This window comes from Oryctolagus cuniculus, chromosome 11 (assembly GCF_964237555.1).
Source record: "Oryctolagus cuniculus chromosome 11, mOryCun1.1, whole genome shotgun sequence".
In the NCBI taxonomy this organism is placed as follows: domain Eukaryota; kingdom Metazoa; phylum Chordata; class Mammalia; order Lagomorpha; family Leporidae; genus Oryctolagus; species Oryctolagus cuniculus.
The window spans coordinates 42,971,932-42,995,188 of NC_091442.1; the positions used below are offsets into that span (position 1 = coordinate 42,971,932).

A 23,257-nucleotide genomic window follows, 5' to 3' on the forward strand; every position below is an offset into this window, starting at 1 on the left:
TAGACCCTCTTCCCTTTGCTGCTCTTTCCTTCCCATCCCCTCCCTCCTTCCCCCATCACTATCCATGTGTCCTGAACAATCTACCGGAACCTGAGTCCTTGCGTCCACACCGGCTTTATGAGGGACCAAACCCAGACAACTCCGCTGCCCATCGAGACCCACAGAAACCACGCTTCAGCCAAGTACAGGTTGACCATCTCCTAGGGTAGGGCAGAAATCTGGGTCCCTGAGTGGTGGTAAGGAGGAGGCACCCAACTCTGAACCCAACATGCGAGACGACCACCTCTCTTCTCAAGCCAGTTTGTTGGGCTTCTTGGTGCCACAGCTTTGCATTGTCTATTCCAGGGTCCTATCTGTGTCCTCCTGGTCACAGCAGAAGACAGAGGGTAGCTGGGCAACTCACTGCACCCTATACAAGGGAGGCAGGAGCCTGTGGCTCCGGTCTAGGCTGAGAAGGTCTCCCAGGGCTCAGCCATGGTTCAGGGTGGGCTCAGACAGCCCTTCTGTGGGGCTCCTGCACTGTGGGACGTGAGTCTAGGGCCGTGGGAGGCCATCCCAGCTCCACTGGAGCTTGCCTGAGCAAGACGCCTATGTGGAGATACAGAGCTAAAAGAAGGAAAGATAGGTAGGAGATGAATTTTTTAGGACTTATTTATTTGCAAGGCAGAGTTACAGAGAGAGAGAGATCTTCCATCTGCTGGTTCACCCACTAAATGGCTGCAGTGGGCAGGGCTGGGACAGGCCAAAGCCAGGGGCCAGGAGCTTCTTCTGGGTCTCCCACTCGATGCAGGGGCCCAAGAACTTGGGTCATCTTCTGCTGCTTTCCCCAGGTGCATTAGCAGGGAGCTGGACCAGACATGGAGCAGCCGGGACTCAAACCCATGCTCAGACGGTGGCTTAACCCACTGTGCCACAACGCTGGTCCCCGGGTGGTGACGTGTTTTCAAGCATTAGACCTGCCACCCTTGAAATGGAAACAACCCAGCCGGCGCCGCAGCTCACTAGACTAATCCTCTGCCTTGTGGTGCCGGCACACCGGGTTCTAGTCCCGGTCGGGGCGCCGGATTCTGTCCCGGTTGCCCCTCTTCCAGGGTAGCTCTCTGCTATGGCCAGGGAGTGCAGTGGAGGATGGCCCAAGTCCTTGGGCCCTGCACCCCATGGGAGACCAGGAGAAGCACCTGGCTCCTGCCATCGGATCAGCGCGGTGCGCCAGCCGCAGCGGCCATTGCGCCAGCCGCAGCGGCCATTGGAGGGTGAACCAAAGGCAAAAGGAAGACCTTTCTCCTTGTCTCTCTCTCTCTCAGTGTCCACTCTGCCTGTCAAAAATAAAAAGAAATGGGAACAACCCTAGACTTCCCAGCCAACATATCCCCTTCTCTGTAAAGCCCTGTGAAGCTGGGTTTCTGTCACTTGCAAGCAGTAAAGCTGTGTTTAGTAGCAATCTGACCTGAAATCGAACACTCCCCTGCGGGCAGTTCCCTGCAGCCAGCACCACCCACACTCCTTTCCAGGAAAGCTCCTTTTTGCTGTGGCTTCGGCACCCAGATACCCGAGGAGGAAGCAAATCAGTGGCTGCCTCGCCTCCCCCCTCTGTGACAGATGCAAGGACAGCAATGATGTGTCCTCCGAAGCCAACTCCCTCAGCACTGGCTCTGTCCCAGTGCACTGGAGCTCCAAGTTCAACTCTTGCCGCAGCTGCAGCCGACCCCGCGGCTCATGCCCGCGCACAGTAGTGTACACTGTGTGGTGCTGTAGGCTTACACCCCCGCCCGAGCCGCAGAGCAGAGCCTGCCAGGCCTGCAGGCTGAGCCTCGACTGTCACAGGAGCCCAGGGTGAGGACCCCCAAAGGCAGCCCAGCCCCATCCCTGCCTCAGTGTGGTCACTTGACCCTGAGGCCTTAGCCTTCCTAATCTGAAGGCAGGGTAGAGAGAGAAAGGAAAAGGACTTGGGGTCTGACCCGGGATTCCTGGCCTCTTCCCCTGGACTCCAGCCAGCCGTCTCTGGGTCACCTCGTGTGCCCACGGGGGGCAGGGCTGCGGACCCCCAGGAGTGCTCCGTGAATTGGTCCAGAGAATGGGCAGGGAGAGGTGGCCAGTTCGGGCCTGGGTTGGTTCCCTTCCTTCTGAAAGAAAAGCACTGATTGGGAAGAGAAAAACCAGCTCAAGCTGTAGCACATCCCCTACGATGTCCGTCCACATCTTGGCATGAGAACTGGTTCACCATGCAGGAGAGGAGAGGTAAGGCCAGAGGACGGTGGAGGGGAAGGCTGGAGGCGTGAGGGCAGAAGGAGGAAGGAAGGGAACCGGCACCGTCTCCCTGGCCCAGAGAGGCCCTCTGCCCGTACGTCCTGTACAAGTCACGCAGCGTCCGCTCCCGGACCCGACCAGGGCAGCACCACTCGGCCTCCAAGCATTCTGGGCCCTTCCTGCTGCCCCTCCAGCCAAGCGAGAACCAGGGAAACCACGTCACTGTCTCTGTCCCTGTCCCGTGGCCGCTGTCTCCCATTTGCCCTATCTTGTCTCAGGGTGGGGCTGCCTGTTACCCTTCCTTGTCTCTGGGGCAGGTCTCACAGGTGAGCAGAGGGAGCCTTGCCAAGGGTCACCGCACTCAGCAGCCACCGCCCCGAGGGAAACTCCTGAGGGCTGTGGCTGTGGCTGTGGCTCCTGCAAGTGCACTCTGTGCTCTGGCGAGAGCTCCTCCCGCTCCTGCTCCAGGCTTTGCTGCATGCCTCACCCAGGGCCGGAATCCAACTCCAGAGCCAACGCAGGGCCCTGAGCACGTCCTGGCCTCAGACAGCTCTGCAGGAAGCCGGAGGTCAGGGCTGTGAGCTCCCTGCTCTGCCTCTGCCCACCAGCCTGCTGCTCAGTGCTATTTCTTCCCACCAGGGAAACCCATGCAGCTTTTTTTTTTCTTATTTTTTAAGATGTATTTTTTATTTATTTGAAAGGTAGGCTTATAGAGAAAGAGAGAGAGAGAATCTTCCATTCACTGGTTCACTCCCCAATGGCTGCATGGGCCAGACAGAAACCAAGAGCCAGGAGCCAGGAGCTTCTTCTGGGTCTCCCACGTGGGTGCAAGGGCCCAAGCACTTGGACCATCTTCTACCGCTTTTCCAGGCGCATTAGCAGGGAGCTGGATCAGACTGGCATCACAGGCTGAGACTTAATCTGCTACACACAACACCGGCCCCACAGCTTTTTCACAATACACATTTTCCATGAACTTTTTGAAGGCCCCATGTATGCATGGATTTCAAACAACTCGTACCAAAACAAATCTTTCACTTCCATTTGTTACGAGCTTTCTGAAGTCCTCGTATATTCTGCTACCCATAGCCAAGATTTGCTTCCTCGGGGCCAGTGCTGTGGTGCTGCAGGGATAAGATGCCACCCACAATGCCAGCATCCCCATATGGCACTGGTTTGAGCCTCTGCTCCACTTTTGATCCAGCTCCCTGCTAATGCACCTGGGAAAGCAGTGGAAGATGGCCCAAGTGTTTGGGCCCCTCACGCAAGTGGGAGACTGGGATGGAGCTCCTGGCTTGGGACTGGCCCAGCCCTGGCTGTTGTGGCCATTTGGGGAGTGAACCAGCGGATGGAAAATCTCTATCTGTCTCTTCCTCTGTCTCTGTAACTCTGCCTTTCAAATAAATAAATGAATCTTTTTTTTTTTTTTTTTTTGACAGGCAGAGTGGACAGTGAGAGAGAGAGACAGAGACTTTTTTTTTTTTTTTTTTTTTTTTTGACAGGCAGAGTGGACAGTGAGAGAGAGAGACAGAGAGAAAGGTCTTCCTTTGCCGTTGGTTCACCCTCCAATGGCCGCCGCGGCCGGCGCACCGCGCTGATCCGATGGCAGGAGCCAGGAGCCAGGTGCTTTTCCTGGTCTCCCATGGGGTGCAGGGCCCAAGCACCTGGGCCATCCTCCACTGCACTCCCTGGCCACAGCAGAGGGCTGGCCTGGAAGGGGGGCAACCGGGACAGAATCCGGCTCCCCGACTGGGACTAGAACCCGGTGTGCCGGCGCCGCTAGGCGGAGGATTAGCCTAGTGAGCCGCGGCGCCGGCCTAAATGAATCTTTTTTAAAAAATTGCTTCTTCAAACCCACCTCCCTTATACAAAATACCCAACCGCCCCCCAAATACCCTGAGGTCAAATACCCCAAATAGACAGCTATTGCTAATAAACAACCAGTGTGTGTTTAAAGAGAAGTTTCACAAGAACATTTCATTTATTAAAATAATTTCTGTAAACTCAGCATAATAAAATGCATTTCCTTGCTTGAGTAGCACATCAAGTGGAAGCACTTTTATTTCAAGGCACCATAAAGTAATCGTCTCTCTAGGAATGCCTCTCCATCCATGTGTGAGAGTCTTTAAAAAAACAAACATAAAAAAAAAAAAACCCACACACAACAAAAATCCTGCGTGGTGGCCTCGGCCAGCAGGAATACAGACATCAGACTCAGCTGCACACAGCTGTGTTCAACAGAACTTGTGCCGTGGGGCCTGGTGTCACTACGCTAACTCCCAGCCTTGGGACGGATCCTGATGCTCCCCTCCCCAGAGGACAGACAGGTGAGCTGAACGCCTGGCACTGAAGAGAGCCAGTGCGGCGGGGCCCCGCAGAACCCAAAGTCTAGCAGTGCCACAGTCTTGGCTCCCCTCGCCTTCCTCCTCACTTCCTCTCCTCCTCCTCGCTCAGATGGATGCTCTCCTGGTGTGTGGCTGTCAGCTTGCTCTGCAGAAGGGCCGCCAGTTTTTTGGATGTCTTTTTGAGGAATGCACTGCCCGGGTGGGCACTGTTCACGTGCAGGTACAGGTCCTCCTGGGTGGGCCCCGTGTAGCCACAGTCCTCACACACGTAGAGCTTGTCGCGGCGCTGCTTGTAGGCGTACTGCTGCTGCACCCCATGGATCTTCTTCAGGTGGGACTCCAGGGAGCAGCGCTGGGTGAAAGCCTTGTTGCAGACGTCGCATTTGTAGGGACGGATGCCTGCAAGGACAAGGGACAGAGACGTCACTCACTGGTCACGGCTGAGTCAGAGGCTCTCACCGATGAAGCAGCTAGGAAGCATCGGTGTGACCAAGGATTGGTGGCAAGGGAGGGAGCAAACGGCACAACAGAAAGACTCCACCTGACCCTGAGCAAGAATTCTGTTCTTCCCACTCTGCTGCTTTAAAAAAAAAGTTATTTATTTATTTGAGAGGCAGAGTTACAGAGAGGCAGAAAGAGAGAGAGGTCTTTCATCCGCTGGTTCACTCTCCAAATGGCTGCAACGGCTGGAGCTGCGCCAATCCGAAGCCAGGAGCCAGGAGCTTCCTCTGAGTCTCCCACATAAGTGCAAGGGCCCAAAGACTTGGGCCATCTTCCACTGCTCTCCCAGGCCACAGCAGAGCGTTGGATCAGAAGTGGAGCAGCAGAGACTTGAACTGGCACCTATAGGGGATGCTGGTGCCGGCCCCCTCCACTGCTTTAAGTTTCTCATTTTATAGTGGGCCAAGCCAACTGGGTCTTTAATGTTATTTAGTTTGAGTTTTCCAAGAAAGAGATCCAGAGAGAGGAAATGTAAAGAAGTGAGACAAATGAGTTATAGGTGAGTTACCAAGACAGGGTCCCCTCCCAAAGGCCAACCTGGGAGACAAGGGAGGACACACCTCCAAGCTGCCCTGCCCGTAAGGGACCGGGCCCTTTGTCCACCACCACCTGGCATTAGCGGGGTTCACCTTCTGCACGAGAGTTCACGTGCACAGGATACGCCAGGAACTCAGCCCGGTCAAGGCACAGTCGCTCCGGTTCCCGTCGTCAGTTACGCGCAGTGTGAGTTTATGTAACACACTGGTTAAATGACCTTGCCCAGGGTTTTAGGTGCTTTCCAGAGCCTCTGCATCACCTAGATGGTTTTTAAAAATCCTAACTCGCTGTTGTGGTTTGGGTAACAGCCCTCCCCAAAGCCCGTGTGTTAAAGGCCTGGACCCAAAAGTCTGAGGTGAGTGGTTAATGGATTGATGCCAGTGGTTATAGATTAACAGCGGAGGCTTGGTCGGGTGTCCGGGTGGCAGCCCAGACCCTGCCTCTCTGCTTCCCGGCTCACCACGTGATTCCTCTACACCTGCTCCACCATCTTCTGTCCTCCTCGCACGCCCACCAATGGGCTGCCCAGTCTTGAACCACGGCCCTCCAAAATCCTGAGCCTAAATAACCCTTTCCCGCATTTGTAGCTGTGTCAGGTGCTTATTCAGTTGCAGAGATGCAAAGCTCACGAACAGCCTCATTTCTCCTAAGACAGATCCAGCGGGAGGGAGCCAGAAGGCATACCTGCAGCAAATGGCCCTGGGCAGTCTAGTGTTGGAGCTGGCTTTTGGGAGTCCCTGATTGTGGTGGTTTAGAGTCGGATCGGGCTGGGCCTGAGTCAGGTATGTATGTTAGTGGCAGGACAGAGACCTCAGACCATGGCCAGCTCAGGGCCAGCTCCTGGCTAAGGCTTCCCCTCAGGCCCACAGCCTGTCAAGGGGCTGAGCATCGAAGGAGGAGGCCAAGGTGACCTGTGACAGAGGCAACCACGCGGGCAGGCGTCAAGAGATTCTGGCTGAGCACATCAGGCACGTGTCTGGAGCATCTGCTGAGAGCAGAACGCCGTCCTAAATGGTACAGGGAAATAAACCAAATGATGAGCCACCCATCGGGAGGCCTGACTTAATATGGCCTGGAATCCTGGGAAAAGGTGAAGATCGCACTTGGGGGGCGGGTGTAGAGCGGGGGGCCCACGGCAGGGGCCACCAAGAGGAATCCCAAAGCCCCTCACAGCCCTGCACCTGCTGCAGGGATCCCAGGCATCCGGGCTGCAGCCAGGGAGCTGCATGTTCATCTCCCTCTGTTTTCAAAAAAGCAAGTCATTCTTCAAATCCAAGTCATATATCCCCAGGCTTAAGGTGAACAAAACAACATTAAACTAGAAAATACAAAACTAAAAGATTACTCTTTCATCCCACGTATCTTTCCCTCCCCTAGTCTCAACTTGTCAGTGGTTCCTTGTGATTTCTTAATGTTGTCTACAAATTATCTACAGGCAAATGGATTTAAAAACCTATTCACTTGCTCTGGGTGTGGCCCAAGCAGGAGAATGCTTAAAACCTTCCCCAGGCCGGCGCTGCGGCTCACTAGGCTAATCTTCCGCCTTGTGGCGCCAGCACACCAGGTTCTAGTCCTGGTCGGGGCGCTGGATTCTGTCCTGGTTGCCCCTCTTCCAGGCCAGCTCTCTGCTGTGGCCAGGGAGTGCAGTAGAGGATGGCCCAAGTACTTGGGCCCTGCACCCCATGGGAGACCAGCATAAGCACCTGGCTCCTGCCATCGGATCAGCGCGGTGCACCGGCCACAGTGCACCGGCCGCGGCGGCCATTGGAGGGTGAACCAACGGCAAAGGAAGACTTTTCTCTCTGTCTCTCTCTCTCACTGTCCACTCTGCCTGTCAAACAAACAAACAAACAAAAAAACACCTTCCCCAGGAGATGCTACCCTGGGCAGGAAAGAAGCATTCTCATTCTCAAGAAATGCACATTGACATGGGCCCCTGCGTGGATACTTTCCTGAGACAGAAACACGAAGCTGGGGCTGGCGCTGGAGCTTATAGTAGGTTAAGCCTCCATCTGCAGGCCGGCATCCCATATGGGGGCCGGTCTGAGTGCCTGCTGCTCCTCTTCCGATCCAGCTCTCTGTTAATGCTCCTGGGAAAGCAGTGGAAGATGGCCCAAGTGCTTGGGCCCCTGCGCCCACGTGGGAGACCCAGAAGAAACTCCTGGCTCCTGGCTTTGGATTGGCCCAGCTCTGGCCATTGTGGCCATTTGGGGAGTGAACCAGCAGATGGAAGACCTTTCTCTTTGTCTCTCTCTCTCTCTCTGTCTAACTGCCTCTCAATTAAATAAATATTTAAAAAGAAACAAAACACAAAGCTTTTCCCGAGCAGATCGACTCTGGGTAAGCCTACAGCCTGCCACCGAGTCCCCACCCGTGCTATTTGTCATCTCAAACCACAGCCAGCGATCACAGCACAGCTCGAGCATCCCTAGTCCCAAGTGCTGGGAACCAAAAGTGTTTCTGCTTTTGGATTTTTCCGGACTGTGGAATATTTGCTCAGCCACACATGGCCCAAAGGAGACTTCTGACAGTATTGGCAGTGCACCTGCACATTGACTGCTGCCTGTTATATGACGGCAGATCCCATGGAATTTTCCACTTGGTCTGACGTTGGCACTCAAAAAAGTTCCAAATTCTGCATCATTTCAGATTTTGGATTTCATGTTAGAGCTGCTCAAGCTGTAGTAATGTTCCTATTGCTGTGGCTCCCTGGGCAGTGGGATTACAAACTCCGACCCTTGTTCTTTAGAACATGCTAGGGCTGGCGTTAGGGTGAGCTGAGCAAGGCACTTAGGGAACAAAAGAGTCACTAATCAGCTTCAACAATACTTGAAGGCAGTATTTTTTAAATAAAAATTAATACTAAAAAATACATGATGAATAAGTTATCAAAATTTCACATGAAGACAGGCCCTGACTGCCATGTCAAGCCACACTGGGGCTGGCAGTGAAAGGAGGATGTGCATCCTCTGTAGATGTTCTTGTGAATTTAATTTTAAAGTGTATTTATTGGGGCTGGCGCTGTGGCGTAGCAGGTAAAACCTCCACTGGCAGTGCCGGCACCCCATATGGGCGCAGGTCCTGGCTGCTCCTATTCTAATCAGCTCTCTGCTATGGCCTGGGAAAGCAGTAGAGGATGGCCCAAGTGCTTGGGCCCCTGTACCCTGCACCCACATGGGAGACCTGGAAGAAGCTCCTGGCTCCCGGCTTCAGATCAGCTCGGCTCCGGCCGTTGCGGCCATCTGGGGAGTGGACAGGTGAATGGAAGACCTCTCTCTGTCTCTCGCCTCTGCCTCTCTGTAGCTCTGCCTTTCAAATAAATAAATAAATCTTAAAAAATTTTTTTTGAAAAAAAAAAAAAAAAGCTAGTGTATTAAACTCACATCTTAAAATGAACAAATATTTTATTAATACCCAAGCCAGAATTTATCATGATTCTAGTACCCCTAGCTCTAATGGAAGCAAATTTATCAAAAGAGATTTTCAGTCTCCTTTTGCCCTTGCGGGTTCTTCTGGGGAATTTTCCTTGTTGGTGCTTACAGTTCAATTTCCTTCCTTGTAACAGCACTCTGGTGCCATACCCAGATCCCTTACTTTAAAGGCCTTGGCGAGGTGGCATTTGGTGCAGCAGGGGAGCCACTGCTTAGGAATCCCGCATCTCGGCTGGCGCCACAGCTCACTAGGCTAATCCTCCGCCTGCGGCACTGGCACCCCAGGTTCTAGTCCCGGTTGCTCCTCGTCCAGTCCAGCTCTCTGCTGTGGCCCGGGAGTGCAGTGGAGGATGGCCCAAGTCCTTGGTCCTGCACCCCATGGGAGACCAGGAGAAGCACCTGGCTCCTGGCTTCGGATCAGTGCGGTGTGCCAGCCACAGTGGCCACTGGGGGGTGAACCAACAGAAAAGGAAGACCTTTCTCTCTGTCTCTCTCTCTCACTATCCACTCTGCCTGTCAAAAAACAAACAAACAAACAAACAAACAACCAAAAAGGAATCCCGCATCTCATACCAGAGTTCCTGGGTTCGAGTCTGAGCTCCACTCTCCATTCCAGCTTCTGACCAAGGTGCACCCTGGGAGCCGGCAGGCGATGCCTCTAGTACATGGGTCCCTGCCACTTGCGTGGGAGACCCAGACTGAGTTCTGGGCTCCTAGCTCCAGCCTGGCCCAGCCTTGGCTGTGCTGTACATTTGAGGAATGAACAGCAGATGGGAGCTCTCTGTCTCTCTGCCTTTCATATTAAACAAATAAATAATTTGTAAAAGAACCATAGAGGCCAAGGAACCATAGCTCATGTCCCATTACAGTGTTGCGTACAGTGGGTTGACTCATGTGTGGTTCGTGACCAGCGACGACCACCACGCCTGGGAGCACGCTGGAGTGCAGAAGCCCAGGCCCCCTACTGAACGCAGATGTGAGAACGGAGGTTCTCAGGCTGGAGCATGAGTCAGCGGCAAGGCTTGCAAAACACAGGCCCCTGGGCGCCAGCCCTGGTGCTCCAGCTTCTGGGGTGGAGCTGGGAACTTCAGGTTCTAAGTTCTCAAGTGACGCGGAGCGTGCTGCTGTCAAGACCAGTCCCTGAGTGCCAGAGGCCACCGCTGTGTCAGTTCAGCCTCCAGGACAGCCCCTTAGCTATCTCAGGGCGGCCATGCCCCATGGCTCTTCAAGGTTAAAGGCCCCATTCCAAGATGGCCACTAGTGCGCATGAGTTTCCTGTTTAACTGCACAGATTACAAAAGTCAAAAATAGAGAATGAAAAACCCTCTCCTGCCCTCATCCCACCACCACCTCAATAATTCAAATCTTTTTCATTCTCCTTCTAGTCCACGTCCAGAGACAGATACAATGTCCCACAACACTCACTGGAGTAAAACTGTGTAGGGTCACAGTCCTGGAGACACGCCACCACAGCCTAACCAAGCACAACGCAGGCCTACGGGACATTTCACTCAGCCTAGAACAAGTGCCAGAGCCACAGGAACTCCTTCAGAATCCTCCGCGTCGGTGCACAGCAGGTTAAGCTGCTGCCTGAGACACCGACATCCCATATGGGCGCCGGTCCGAGTCCTGGCTGCTCCACTTCTGATCCAGCTCCCCGCTCATGTGCCTGGGAAGGCAGCGGAAGATGGCTCAAGTGCTTGGGCCCTTGTGTTTCCCTGGGTCCTTGGGGGCAGATACGGCAGCTGGTAGGTGGCTCCCACCATCCTAGGCAGCAAACCCAATTTGAAGCCGAGGGTTCATCCAAACAGAAATGCACCCAGAGACCAGTTGCTCCGTTCAAGTTGCTGGAAACCACCTGCTAGTGCAGGTGGAAGGCAGCATGTGGACACCAGCCTCTGACCTGGACGCAGGAAACGGGTGTTCCCAACCTGCTCCCGGAGGCCCCACCTCCCAGGTGATCAGTGATCTGCCCCTGGGGAGAGGTTGGCTGTGCTGCGTTATGCCCAGTGTGCATGAGGTCACGTCGCCTTCCTGTCTGTGTTCAACACACCCTGCCCCATGGGCCAGCACCCAACAAGGCCTGGACGATTTCAGCGCCCTGCGTCATGAGGATGATGAAGAGTGGGCATGACTGCTAAAAGGCTTTCCCCGGGAGTGGCTGGCGTCCCTGCCTGGCTGGAAAGACAGAGTTACAGAGAGAAGTAGAACCCCACCCAGCTGGAGGACTTGCAGGCACAGCCGCAGAAAGGGGCGGTCAGGGCATCTCTGATTTCTGCTTCCCCTCTGCACTCACCCCTCACTCCCGCCGCACCCCAACATTTGGGCTTCAATCAATTTAGTGCTCAGAGCAAAGGCTAATCTTGTCCCTGTCTACAGTGCGATGTGGGAACTGAAAATTGCAACCTATGCACCAGACGTCATTAGCCTACTGACAATGACTTAAGCACTGGAGTCCAAGGCCACGGAAAAGCCAGACACTGCAATCGGCTACTCATTAACTGAGTCTGTAGTCAGATTGCTCAGTATCCCCATCTGGGAAATGGGGATTACCTCCAGACTCCCTCACAGGGCTACAGTGAGGATTAACCAAGACTTCATCTCCACAGGACCCAGCAGGGGCCAGTGCTGTGGCACTGAGGGTAAAGCCTTCACCTGCAACGCTGGTATTCCATATGGGCGCTGGTTCGAGACCCGGCTGCTCCACTTCTGATCCAGTTCCCTGCTAACCCACCTGGGAAAGCAGCAGAGAATGGCCCAAGTGCTTGAGCCCCTGCACGTGGGAGACCAGGAAGAAGTTCCTGGCTTTGGATCAGCCCAGCTCCAGTTGTTACAGCCATTTGGGGAGGGGTGATGGGGGAGACCATTGGATGGAAGACCTCTCTCTCTGTAACTCTGCTTTTCAAATTAAATAAATAAATATTTTTTTTTTAAAAAAAGGACCAAGCAATGAGATGCGGCTCAATATAATGTAAATATGCCGTATGCAAAAGCCACCTGGTGGGTTCATGGGCATTTCTTATTTGTATTTTTTTAAAAACATTTAAAGATTTATTTACTTATTTAAAGGCAGAGCACCAGAAGGGGGGAGAGAGAGAGAGAGAGAGAGAGAGATCCTCCATCTGCTAGTTCATTTCCCAAATGCAACAGCCAAAGCTAGGAGCCAGGAGCTCCATCCAGGTCTCCCACACGGATGGCAGGGGCCCAGGCACTTGGGCCATCTTCTGCTGCCTTCCCAGGTGCATCAGCAGGGAGCTGGATCAGAAGCGGAGCAGCAGAGACTCGACGTGGTGCTCTGATACAATAGCAGCCGCCCCATATTTGTCTTTAAATCATCTCCATATGTATGCTTTTGTATCTGCATGCATTTTTGTAAGTATAAAAAAGATAGTGCTTTAAAATGTGGTCACTGAGTGCAGGTGGAGAGGTGGGACTTCCTGCTCTAGTGCCTGCCTTCTTGGCTGCTGCACCACACACCTGTATTCCCTGGCCCAAATAATATTACTTGTTCAGTTATTAGAAAAGATCTCTTCTCTTCTCTTCTCTTCTCTTCTCTTCTCTTCTCTTCTTTCTCTTCTCTTCTCTTCTCTTCTCTCTTTTCAACATTTATTTATTTATTTGAGAGGCAGAGTTATAGACAGAGAAAAAAGTCTTCCATCCACTGTTTCTCTCCCTGAATGACCTCAACAGCCAGAGCTGGATAGATCTGAAGCCAGGAGCTTCTTCTGGGTCTCCCACGTGGGTACAGGGGCCCAAGCACTTAGGCCATCTTCTACTGCTTTCCAAGGCCATAGCAGAGAGCTGGACTGGAAGAGGAGCAGCTGGGACTTGAACCGGCACCTATTTGGAATGCCGGTGCCACAGGTGGATGCTTAAGCTCCTACACCACAGCGCCGGCCCCAGATTTCTCCTTTTCAAATGCTCTTTTCCTAAATACCAAATCGAGCTGCTTATCACACAGCTTCCAATTCTTTGTCACTGGAACTTTCTGCCTGCTTCCCTTGCCTTAGTTCAAGGCTCCTTTATTGGGCTTTATCTGAATGTGAATTTCAGAGGGCAGTTTTTACAGGGCCTCCTCAAGGGAATGGACATTTGGAGCAACTTGCTGGAAATGTAGTTTGGTGACACCCATTAAAAAAAATTCACATTGTTCCTGTGTTTTGTTCTAGCAGTTCCACCTTTGGGAAATCATTCTACAGGTATGCAGAGGATACATATGCAGAGGAGGTCCTGGCAATACTAGAATATTCATGGCGGTATTGTTCAACATAAAAAAAAAAAAAAAAAGACAGAAGCCCTGAAAATGCAAACTAGCGTCATCACTTGGGAACAGGATGGTGCCTCCATGTTGGACATGGTGTCATGACTTTGTAAAGAAATACTCTGACAGCTGTTACAAGCTCTAAGAGACATAGGACACCAAGAGTTAAGTGTACTAAAAACTTGTAGAAAAAAAACCCAAGTGGTAGTTCACTTTCAGGAGTGGAGTTGGGGCTTGGCAGGTGGGTGGAGAGCTAGTTTGTTTTTTTCCCCCTCTACCATTTCCCCCCATATGCACAATTTTTTTTTTTTTTTTTTTTTTTTAGCTTGTGGTGCAGCAGTCACCCCATACTGGGGGCGCTGTTTTGAGTCCTGGCTGCTCTGCTTCCAAGCCAGCTCCCTGCTGATACTCCTGAGAAGGCAGCAGAAGATGGCCCAAGTTTTTGGGTCCTTGCCACCCATGTAGGAGACCAGGATGGTGCCTGGCCCAGCCCTTGGTTTTGTGGTCAATTGGGGAGTGAATAGGTGGGTGGAAAATTCTCTCTCTCTCTCTCTGTCACTCTGCCTTTCATTTCAAAAATAAAACGTAAACCAGCAGGGGAGAGACAGCTTGATAAGTGGCCAGGGCAATTTCGCAAGACGGCACTCCACCGTGCAGGGGTCACTTCTTTCTCTCGGCTGCATCTGCTCCACTCCAAACTTCTCACAACCTGCATTTTTCCCAATCCAGTCATCCTTCCCCTCGGGCTCAAACAAAGACACCATTGTTGCTTCTTTTTTTAATCTAGATGGGATTTGTTTGCCTTCTCATCCCTCTCAATGCAGCCTTGATGGTAGATAAGGCAAGGGGAGGGGCCACACCCCAGTGACCTGGGAACAGGACTGGGCTTCCCCCTCCACTGAGTTTCCTATCTCCTCGGGCCACACGGCCTGTGAACCCCGCCCCCATCTGCATGGCTTACACTTTCTTCTCCATAGCTTTTTCCATAGTTTACAGAGTAAGCAGTCATTTTATGAATGAAAGAGGCACTTCCAGAAATGCAGTACTCACAGAATGAGCCAGCCCAGAGTCAGGCCCCCTGGAGGTGAGCTCCCGGCCTGTGGCTGACACCTCAGAGAGCCGGTCAAGGTGTGGGGACGCTCACTGCAGAGTCCAGCACAGGCAAGCAAGGGGTTACTACAATCCCGATGTCCCTGCCAACGCTGCCGCCGCCACCACCCCCAACCCATCTCCTTAACACACAGCCGTTCTTAGGAAGCATCCCAGCTGGTTTAACCCAACATACAGAAATAAACCCCAAAGTGCAGTCTATAAACGGACTCATGATGTTTCCATGAGCTGCGAAGCTGTGAACTGAACCCAACAGCCATGGTTCTGACCTCAGTGTCCTGCCCACTGAACAGGGCAACACCCTCCATGATGCGTGTCGTGGATGCCGCTGGTTTCCCACCAAGACCACCACCCCCTCTTCTGGTTAGCACTGGTCCCTCGTCGTCAGGCGTGCTGCCAGCCAACGGCTCCTAGCTGCCACTTCAACAAATGGACACCAAGCCTGACTTCCGGCACGCCCAGGTGAGCAGGCCTGTCCTAGCCCAAGAAAGCTGTGGCCCTCAGCCAGTGTCTGGCTCAAATGGGCAGGGAAAGGAGCCCATTGGCCTGGAGGTCCACAGGACAACTCTGGGTGCCGGTCACACTCCCAGGTGTCCCAGGATGAGGCCCAGAGACCACTCCTCTGCTGGCTTCCCTCGCTCCCTTATGGGTTTCTCCTAGGAGCCCTCAATCAACTTGGACTGAAAACAGCCATTGTTTGCTGATGTGTGCTCACAAAATGCTAGGGTTTTTTTTGTGCACTGGTTGATTCCTCTCTTCCAATCTTCAATTGGACATCAACAGACTACCTCTCCCTCCCTCTCTCTCTCTCTCTCTCTCAGACACACACACACACACACACACACACACACACACACAGCTCTGATTTATCCTGTTTTGATGAAGTTATGTCCAAAGGAAGAAATCCTAATTTTTTCCTTTCACCCATTTGGGTGTTGATGGAAGACAGTTTCAGGTTCCAGTTTCCTTGTGCTTACAGTCTTTGCTTAGAGACCTTGTCCCTTCAGTAGATACAGGGGTAGGAAGAGATACAAAAGGGAGGCGGATTAAGCCTGCCGTCTGTGCCACTGTCCTCAGTACTGCAGCTACACTCCTCCGAGCAGGGCACTACCATCCCAGGCAGGTCTCTGACACTGGCAAGGCCTCTTCTAACTGGACCGAAAGCACTCACACCTCACCACTGCTATCTGCTCTGTTGGAGTTAAGTAAGTGTCTGGATCATTGTTTCTGACATAACTCCCACACCAGCTTAGAAGAGCCCACAGCAAACCTGCAACATACTCAGCTTATCAAAGGCAAAACACCAGGTTCCCATCGAACTCTGCTGAGGCCTTTTGGTTGATGCTGGTTCCGTGAACTAAAAGTCTGAGAACCCCTGATTTCTGCTCTTTGCCCCTGTTTGTTCAAAGCTCAGGAGATGACGGCGCTGGCCAGTTCCTCTAGCTCCCAGCACCTGCTGTTTGCCACCTGCTAATCTGTCCGTAAGCCCTGGTCTCTTCCTTCTGGCACATTTCCACCAGAAAATAAGTCAGGGCAGGGAAAATATGCCCAAGAAGTTTCCATAATTTGATCTATTAATCACTTTACGAATCAAAATTATGGGGCCAGCACTGTGGTGCCCAGGAGGTGTCGTGCACCATGCTGGAGAAGCGAGGCCAGAGTGCCAGCCTCCTCAGAGTTTGGTACAGTTCTCCCTCGGTACCCATTTAGGATTGGTTCTAGGATCCCCCCCACCAAGGATGCCAAACTCTGCAGGGGTGCTCAAGTCCTTAACATAAAACAGGATTTGACACGCCTGCTGTGCTGGCACCCCATAGGGGCACCAGTTCGAGTCCCAGCTGCTCCACTTCTGATTCAGCTCCCTGCTAATGGCCTGGGAAAGCAGAGGAAGATGATCCAAGTTCTTGGGCCCCGGCATCCACATGGGAGACCAGAAGAAGCTCTTGGCTCCTGACTTTAAGACTTTAAGACAGCTTGGGCCATTAAGGCCATTTGAGGAGTGAACCAGTGGATGGAAGACCTCTCTCTCATTCTTTCTCTCTTCTCTCAGTTACTACTCTGCCTTTCAAATAAATAAGTAAATCTTTAAAAAAGAAAAAAAATTTAAGATGAAAAGCTAATCAAAGTCTTGCAGGCAACTAACTTAGTCGCTACGATCAAGTGACTGAGTTAACTCACAAACTCTTCCAAGGATCAGGAGGCCCTAGTGGTCAATGGGGCATCAGGTCAGTGTGCAGGAGGCAAACCTGGCAGCTAAGCCTCTGATCTCCCTTCACAGTGTCCTAGAGGCCAAGGTCAGAGTCCACCCAGCCAGGCCATTGCCTCAAGTGCATCCCCAGACATAGCTAGAGCAGAGAAAACCTCCCAGGGCAGCCAAAGACAAATGATTTACTGAGTGCCCCTGGTTGCGCCTAGGGTCAGTTGTCTGTAGGTCTATCAGTATCAATAGCCTGGGGTCTCTGCACAACCTGAAAGATCCCCCATTACCCTACCAGACCCCTACCACCACCTACGGGACCATTTACTGCCCTGGGGATACCCCATTACCACCACTCCCTAAGCATCCTTCCTACCCCAAGCTAATGGTCAGCCTGGCCTCCCAGAGGTTAAACTTCCACTGGTCAACCGGTACAAAGATTCAAAAGAGCAGCCTCTGGGATGGGCACTGTGGTGCAGTGGGCTAAGCTGCTGCTTGGGACGCCCATCTCCCATATCAGACTGCCTGGGATCGGGTCCTGCCTCTGCTTCTGACATAGCTCCCTGCTAATGCACACTACGGCAGGCAGCAGATGATGGCTCCACTACTTGGGTTCCCACCACCCATGGGGGAGGCCCAGACAGAGTTCCTGGCTCCCGGCTGTTGCAGGCATTGGGGAGTGAACCAGTGGATGGAAGACTTCTCTCCATCTGTCTCCAGCCTTTCAAACAGAATAAATAAAACTTAAAGAAAAAGAGAAGTCTTGGTGAGATCCAGTAGAGGACATACCATAGCGCTCTATTTCTATTGAGTTCAAAAACAGGCAACACTAATTTGTGCTCTAAGAGATCAGGACAGTGGTTCGCCATGGGGAGAAGGAAGTAGTGACCTCTGCAGGCCGGGAATGCCCTGATTCTTGGTGTGCATGTGAGCTGCCTGGGTTTGCTTTGTAAAAATTCCAAAATTCACTGATGGTGGCACTTAATGACATGTGCCCTTTCCTGGATGTGTGCTACGCTTAAATGGAAAACACAGCCACCTTGCAGCACACGTGTCCACTCTGTAAGGTGAGTGACAGTCCTCCCAGGTCAGGGGCAGCTAGCAGCAGGGGCTCTAAGAATAAGGGAGCAGGATAAGAACCAGCAAAAACAGCGAAGGGGGCAGGTGCTGTGGCACAATGGGTTAACGCCCTGAAGCACTGGCATCCCATATGGGCACCAGTTCTAGTCCCAGCTGCTCCACTTCCAATCCGGCTCTCTGCTATGGCCTGGGATAGCAGCGGAGGATGGTCCAAGTCCTTGGGCCCCTGCATCTGCATGGGAGACCTGGAAGAAGCTCCTGGTTCCTGGCACAGCTCTGGCTATTGCAGCCAATTGGGGAGTGAACCAGCGGATGGAAGACCTCTCTCTCTCTGCCTCTCCTCTCTCTGTGTAACTCTGACTTTCAAATAAATAAATAAATCTTTAAAAAGAAAAGACAGCGAAATCCCGAGGGTCTAAGAAGGGCCGGGGGTTGGCTGTTTCCCACCCAAATACAAGGGAAACCCCAAACTCTGAAAGGGCTGTAGGGATTGTGGGGGGCTCCCCAAGGAGAATTCTACGAGGCTGCCTCAAGGAAGACTGGCACTGAAAGGGTTAAGACAGGCTGAAATGATTGGAGGCGCACAATGGGGATTTGAAGATGGGACCCAGGATTTTGTTCTGCCCAGAGTTGGGGATTTGGGCAGGAAATGGCACCCTTAGGATTCTCCCCAAGGGACCACTCCGCAGAGGGGTACACCCCTGGGCCTCAACAAAGCAGGCCAGCCTGGACACTGAGACCAAACTGATGAGGCTGTGGGTGCAATCACGGGTTAGGAGAGGCCAGAAGGGCACCCCCAGAGCTGCCTGGAACAAACTGAGGAAGGCGGGAGATGCTTGCCTGCAGGTTCAAGGAGAAGGCCAGGGAGCTCTGGGGGTGTGGGGTGCATTTCCTTCCCTAGAGACATGAGGTTACGGAGCAGGCTTACTTCCCAGGAAGGAACGTGAGCTCCTGGCACTGGAGCCACATTCCAGCAGCGCTGCGACCTGCCCATCCCACCCCCACCCCCACCCCAGCACTTGCGTCACACGTTCTAATCCTCCAGTGATTTACCTTGCACATCACCAGCACTTACTCCATTATCCCCATTTTAACAGGGGCCAACCGAGGCTAGGAGAGGCGTCTTGCCTGGCCTCAGCTGACACAGCTCAGCCCAAGTGCCCCAGCCCGTGATCCGTCCAGAGAAACAACTCGGCCCCACGCTCCCCGTTTGGTGCCTGCCTGCCTCACCTGTGTGCGTGCGCACGTGCCGCTTCAGGTCGAAGGTGTCGTTGAAGCCCTTGCCGCAGAAGGTGCACAGGTGCCGCTTCACCTGGTTGTGGCACTTGAGGTGGCGGTTGAGCATGCGCTGCAGGCGGAAGCTCTTGCCGCACAAGTCACAGCTGTGGACCACCGAGTCGTCGCACGTGCCTGTGGTGAACTGGGAGCAGAGAGGCCGTGAGGGGTGCCGAGCAGGTGCGCGCGTCCCAGGGGGGGCTTCCTCAGGGGCCCACCTCCCCGTGTTCTCCACCTTTGGCCTGGCTGTGGTTTCTGCTCCCTTAAAATCCCAAAACAGGTTTTGGCTTTGGGGAAGGGGAAAGAATGACTGGCAGGTGCCACCATATGCCTTCTCCCTTCTTGAGAACAGACCTCTGACTTCTAACCTGGATGCTGTCTTACTGAGCAGCTTTACAAGGAGCATGGCCGTGAGGCTGCCTGCCCGGAGGGACGGTTCCTACTGGCTAGAGCCCCAACAGCCACCTTAGACCAGGAGGTGGCAGGAAGCAAGGGCTGAGGGTGGAGGGGCAGAAGGAAGGAGCCTGGGTTCTCATGAGGTCCTCGTGAGCTCGTGCAGCCTTCTGTAGATGCTCCCAAGAGAGCCCAGTCCATTCCTTCCCCTGGTACCCGCACGCCTCTCCACCCATCAAGAGATGGAGTCTAATTCTCCTCCCCTTGCATCTGAGCTACAGCCGCTTGGACCAATGGGGTGCAGCCATGCTGTGCCAGTTCCAGGTGGCTTCCACTTCCTCCCTCTTGTAATCAGCGGCTGCTGTGTAAGAAGTCCGGGGCTACCATGTTGTGAGGAAGTCTAAGACAGCCAGAGGAGAGCCACAGGCCATGTGGAGAAGCACCGGGGTCCCAGCCCCTCCCGAGAGTCTAGCCCAACCCGAGCCCCATGACTGCTCCCTCCCTGAGGCAGCCTTCCCTGCACACTGCAGCCCAAGCCCAGTCCACTGTGGACTGGCACCTCCCAGGCTCCAGGGGCCCTTGCATTCTGCAGGGGAGGTCTTGCTAAAATACACGCTCTGATTCAGGAGGTCTGGTGGGGTCCGAGGTGCTACATTTATAACCAGTGCCCAGGTGTTGCTGTACACAACAATGAAGAGAGGCCAGAACACTAATCCGCCCAGAGTTCCATACAGTTCCCCCATCGTACCCGTGGAGGACTGGGTCAAGGATCACTCCCTCTCCCCAGGGATGCCGAATTTCACAGGGATGTTCAAGTCCCTAATATAAAATAGGATATTATGTGCATAAAGTCTACACAAATCCTCCCACAGAGGCTGGCGCTGTGGCATAGAAGGTTAAGCCTATGCCTGTGGCGCCAGCATCCCATATGGGCGCCAGTTCATGTTCTGGCTGCTCCACTTCCGATCCAGCTCTCTGCTCATGGCCTGGGAAAGCAGTGGAAGACAGCCCAAGTCCTTGGGCTCCTGCACCTGTGTGGGAGACCTGGGTGAAGCTCCTGGCTCCTGACTTCAGATAGGCTCAGCTCCGGCCATTGTGGCCATCTGGGGAGTGAGCCTGCACATGAAAGACCGATCTCTCTCTCTCTCTCTCTCTGTGTGTGTGTGTGTGTCTATAACTCTGCCTCTCAAATAAGTAAATAAATCTTAAAAAAAAAAAATCCTCCCGTGTACTTTACATCATCTCCAGATTACTCACAAAACCTAATATACTGTTAATGAGATGCAAATAGTTGAAAGACTGTACACTTGTAATGACAAGATAAAACTTTGTATGCTGGGGCCCGTGTTGTGGTATAGCAGCTTAAGCCACCTCCTGCAGCACCAGCATCCCAAATGGATGCTGGATAGAGTCCAGGCTGCTCCATTTCCCATCCAGCTCCCTGCTAATGCACCTGGGAAAGCAGTAGAAGATGGCCCAAGTGCTTGGACCCCTGCCACTCACGTGGGAAACCCAGATGAAGCTCCAGGCTCTTGGCTTCAGCCTGGCCCACCCCCAGCTGTTACAGCCATTTGGGGAGTGAATCAGCAGATGGAAGACCTCTCTCTGTCTGTCTCCCTTCCTCCCCGTAACTCTGTCTTTCAAATAAATACAATAAATCTTAAAAAAACACACACACACACACAAAAAAAACCCACAACTTTGTATGCATTCGGTACAGATATACTTTTTCTCCCTAATGCTTTTGATGGGTGGTTAGTTGGATTCTCAGATGCAGAACCTGCAGCTCCGTAAGGCTGAGTGTTCCTCATTCCATCTCATTCCAGAGGGTTTATAGTGCTCACACATTTTTGCAGAGTGCATCTGGTATTCTCATCTCCGTCTTCAGGACAGTTAGCAAGTGCTCACTCACATTCCTGCCGCCCCTCGTCTCTGCCCCAAGCCTAGCCCAAGGCCGGTGCACAGTCAGGAAGTGTTGGCAAGCCACAGGGAGCAGGTGGCAGGGTGCAAGGAGACTGATGGGAGGCCTCAGACCGTGGACCAGGGCTTTTCAGTCGTCTTTCTCCTTTAGTTCACTCGCATCTGCTGGGGGCTCGATCTGTCCCAGCTGACGCTAACCAGGGCCTGACTGGTCACAAGCCCTGGGCTCAGAGCTGCAAACAGTCACTGAGACAGCTCATCCCCAAGGGCTGCCAGTCAAGCAGGCAGACAGGCCTACGGGTCAATGACATCAGACAAGGCTGCGACACAATGGACATCTTGGAGTGGCACCAACCCCCACATTCCAAGGGGATGATGGGAACTGTGTGTGGTTTAGGGTGCCTGGCCTAGCCCGGGAGAGCAGTTAATGGAGTAAACAGTGATAGCAGAAAAGGGCAGGGTTCCCCCAGGGGTCCACCACGGACCCCACTGGAGCTGGGATACATCCAGAGGGCGAAGGGAGTCCTTGGAAGTCCAAGGAGGACAGACATCGGAGTCGAGTTTGATGACCCAATCGAGTGGCCATCCAGGACCCCAACTCCTCACATCCCACAACTACTGCTGCCTCAAGGGGCAGAAAGGAAGGCCCAGTTGTACCCAGGGCTTTCCTGTCACCAGCACAGGTCCTGGTCTCCTCCTGGACATGCAGTCCTCACTCTGTACATCGCCTCCCTTGGAAGCGAGGAGAAGACCACTTCTGGCCCACTAGAAACTCTGAGCTTCTCAAGGTCACGTCTACACAAGGCAGAGGTCATCTGAGAGGTTGTGAGGGACTAATGAAATAGAGCACAGTCAACCCTGGCCATTCCAATTCAAAATGTGTGGGAATGGGGTTGGTTAAGTCAATGCTTAAGACGCCTGCATCCTGTATCAGAGATGGGGTTTGACTTCTACTGCTCCACTTCCAATCCAGCCGCCTGCTAATGCACCTGGGAAAGCAGCAGAAGATGACCCACATGCTTGGGCCTTGGCCACCCATGTGAGGGACCTGGATGGAGTTTGACACGCTTGGTTCAGCCTGGCCCAGCCCTGACTGTTGCAGACATTTGGGGAGTGAACCAGCGGATGGAGGATCTCTGTCTCTTTTCTCCTGTGTCATTCTGTCTTTCATATAAATAAAGAAATATTGGAAAATGTGTGGAAAGCTAGAACCGTCTTTGGAAAGTCTTGCCAGTCACAACTCCAACCTGAACTCTCATTTCATTTCATCTTTTTGGTAAATTTCTGTTTAAAATGCTCTACCTGTAATATGGGAAAACTACTACAGTCCAGAATGAAAGGAGCGAAACCTTGAAAGACACAGGGAAGCGAGATGAGCGCACAGGAGAGGCCAGCAAATCACCAAACTGAGACAGAGAAAGCTTTTTAAACCAGGGGGAAGGCCGGCGCCGCGGCTCACTAGGCTAATCCTCCGCCTAGCGGCGCCGGCACACCGGGTTCTAGTCCCGGTCGGGGCGCTGGATTCTGTCCCGGTTGCCCCTCTTCCAGGCCAGCCCTCTGCTGTGGCCAGGGAGTGCAGTGGAGGATGGCCCAGGTGCTTGGGCCCTGCACCCCATGGGAGACCAGGAAAAGCACCTGGCTCCTGGCTCCTGCCATCGGATCAGCGCGGTGCGCCGGCCGCAGCGCGCCGGCCGCGGCGGCCATTGGAGGGTGAACCAACGGCAAAGGAAGACCTTTCTCTCTGTCTCTCTCACTGTCCACTCTGCCTGTCAAAAAAAAATAAAATAAAATAAAAAAAATAAATAAATAAAAATAAACCAGGGGGAACTGGGAGTAGGGGGAAGGGGCTGGGGCTGGGGGGGGGGCTCATTTCCAAGGGGTAAGGGGTCTTCCTCAGGTTTTCTTGGAGCAAAAATAGAAACTCTCCAAATACCCCCTCAGCGAAGGCAGTTTTTCCCTT

General features: G+C 53.1%; 1 protein-coding gene across 1 annotated transcript in view; it reads right to left on the reverse strand.

Annotated features, from left to right (window-relative positions):
• Positions 1-4,524: 4,524 nt before the first annotated feature.
• Positions 4,525-23,257, reverse strand: part of OVOL2 (ovo like zinc finger 2) — a 31,061-nt gene continuing 12,328 nt past the window's right edge. The window contains exons 3-4 of the mRNA XM_008256350.4: positions 18,940-19,129; positions 4,525-4,991 (exon numbers count right to left, since the gene is read on the reverse strand). Coding sequence (XP_008254572.2) covers positions 4,675-4,991; positions 18,940-19,129 — 507 coding nt within the window. The 3' untranslated portion in view covers positions 4,525-4,674. The remainder of the gene's footprint in view (positions 4,992-18,939; positions 19,130-23,257) is intronic.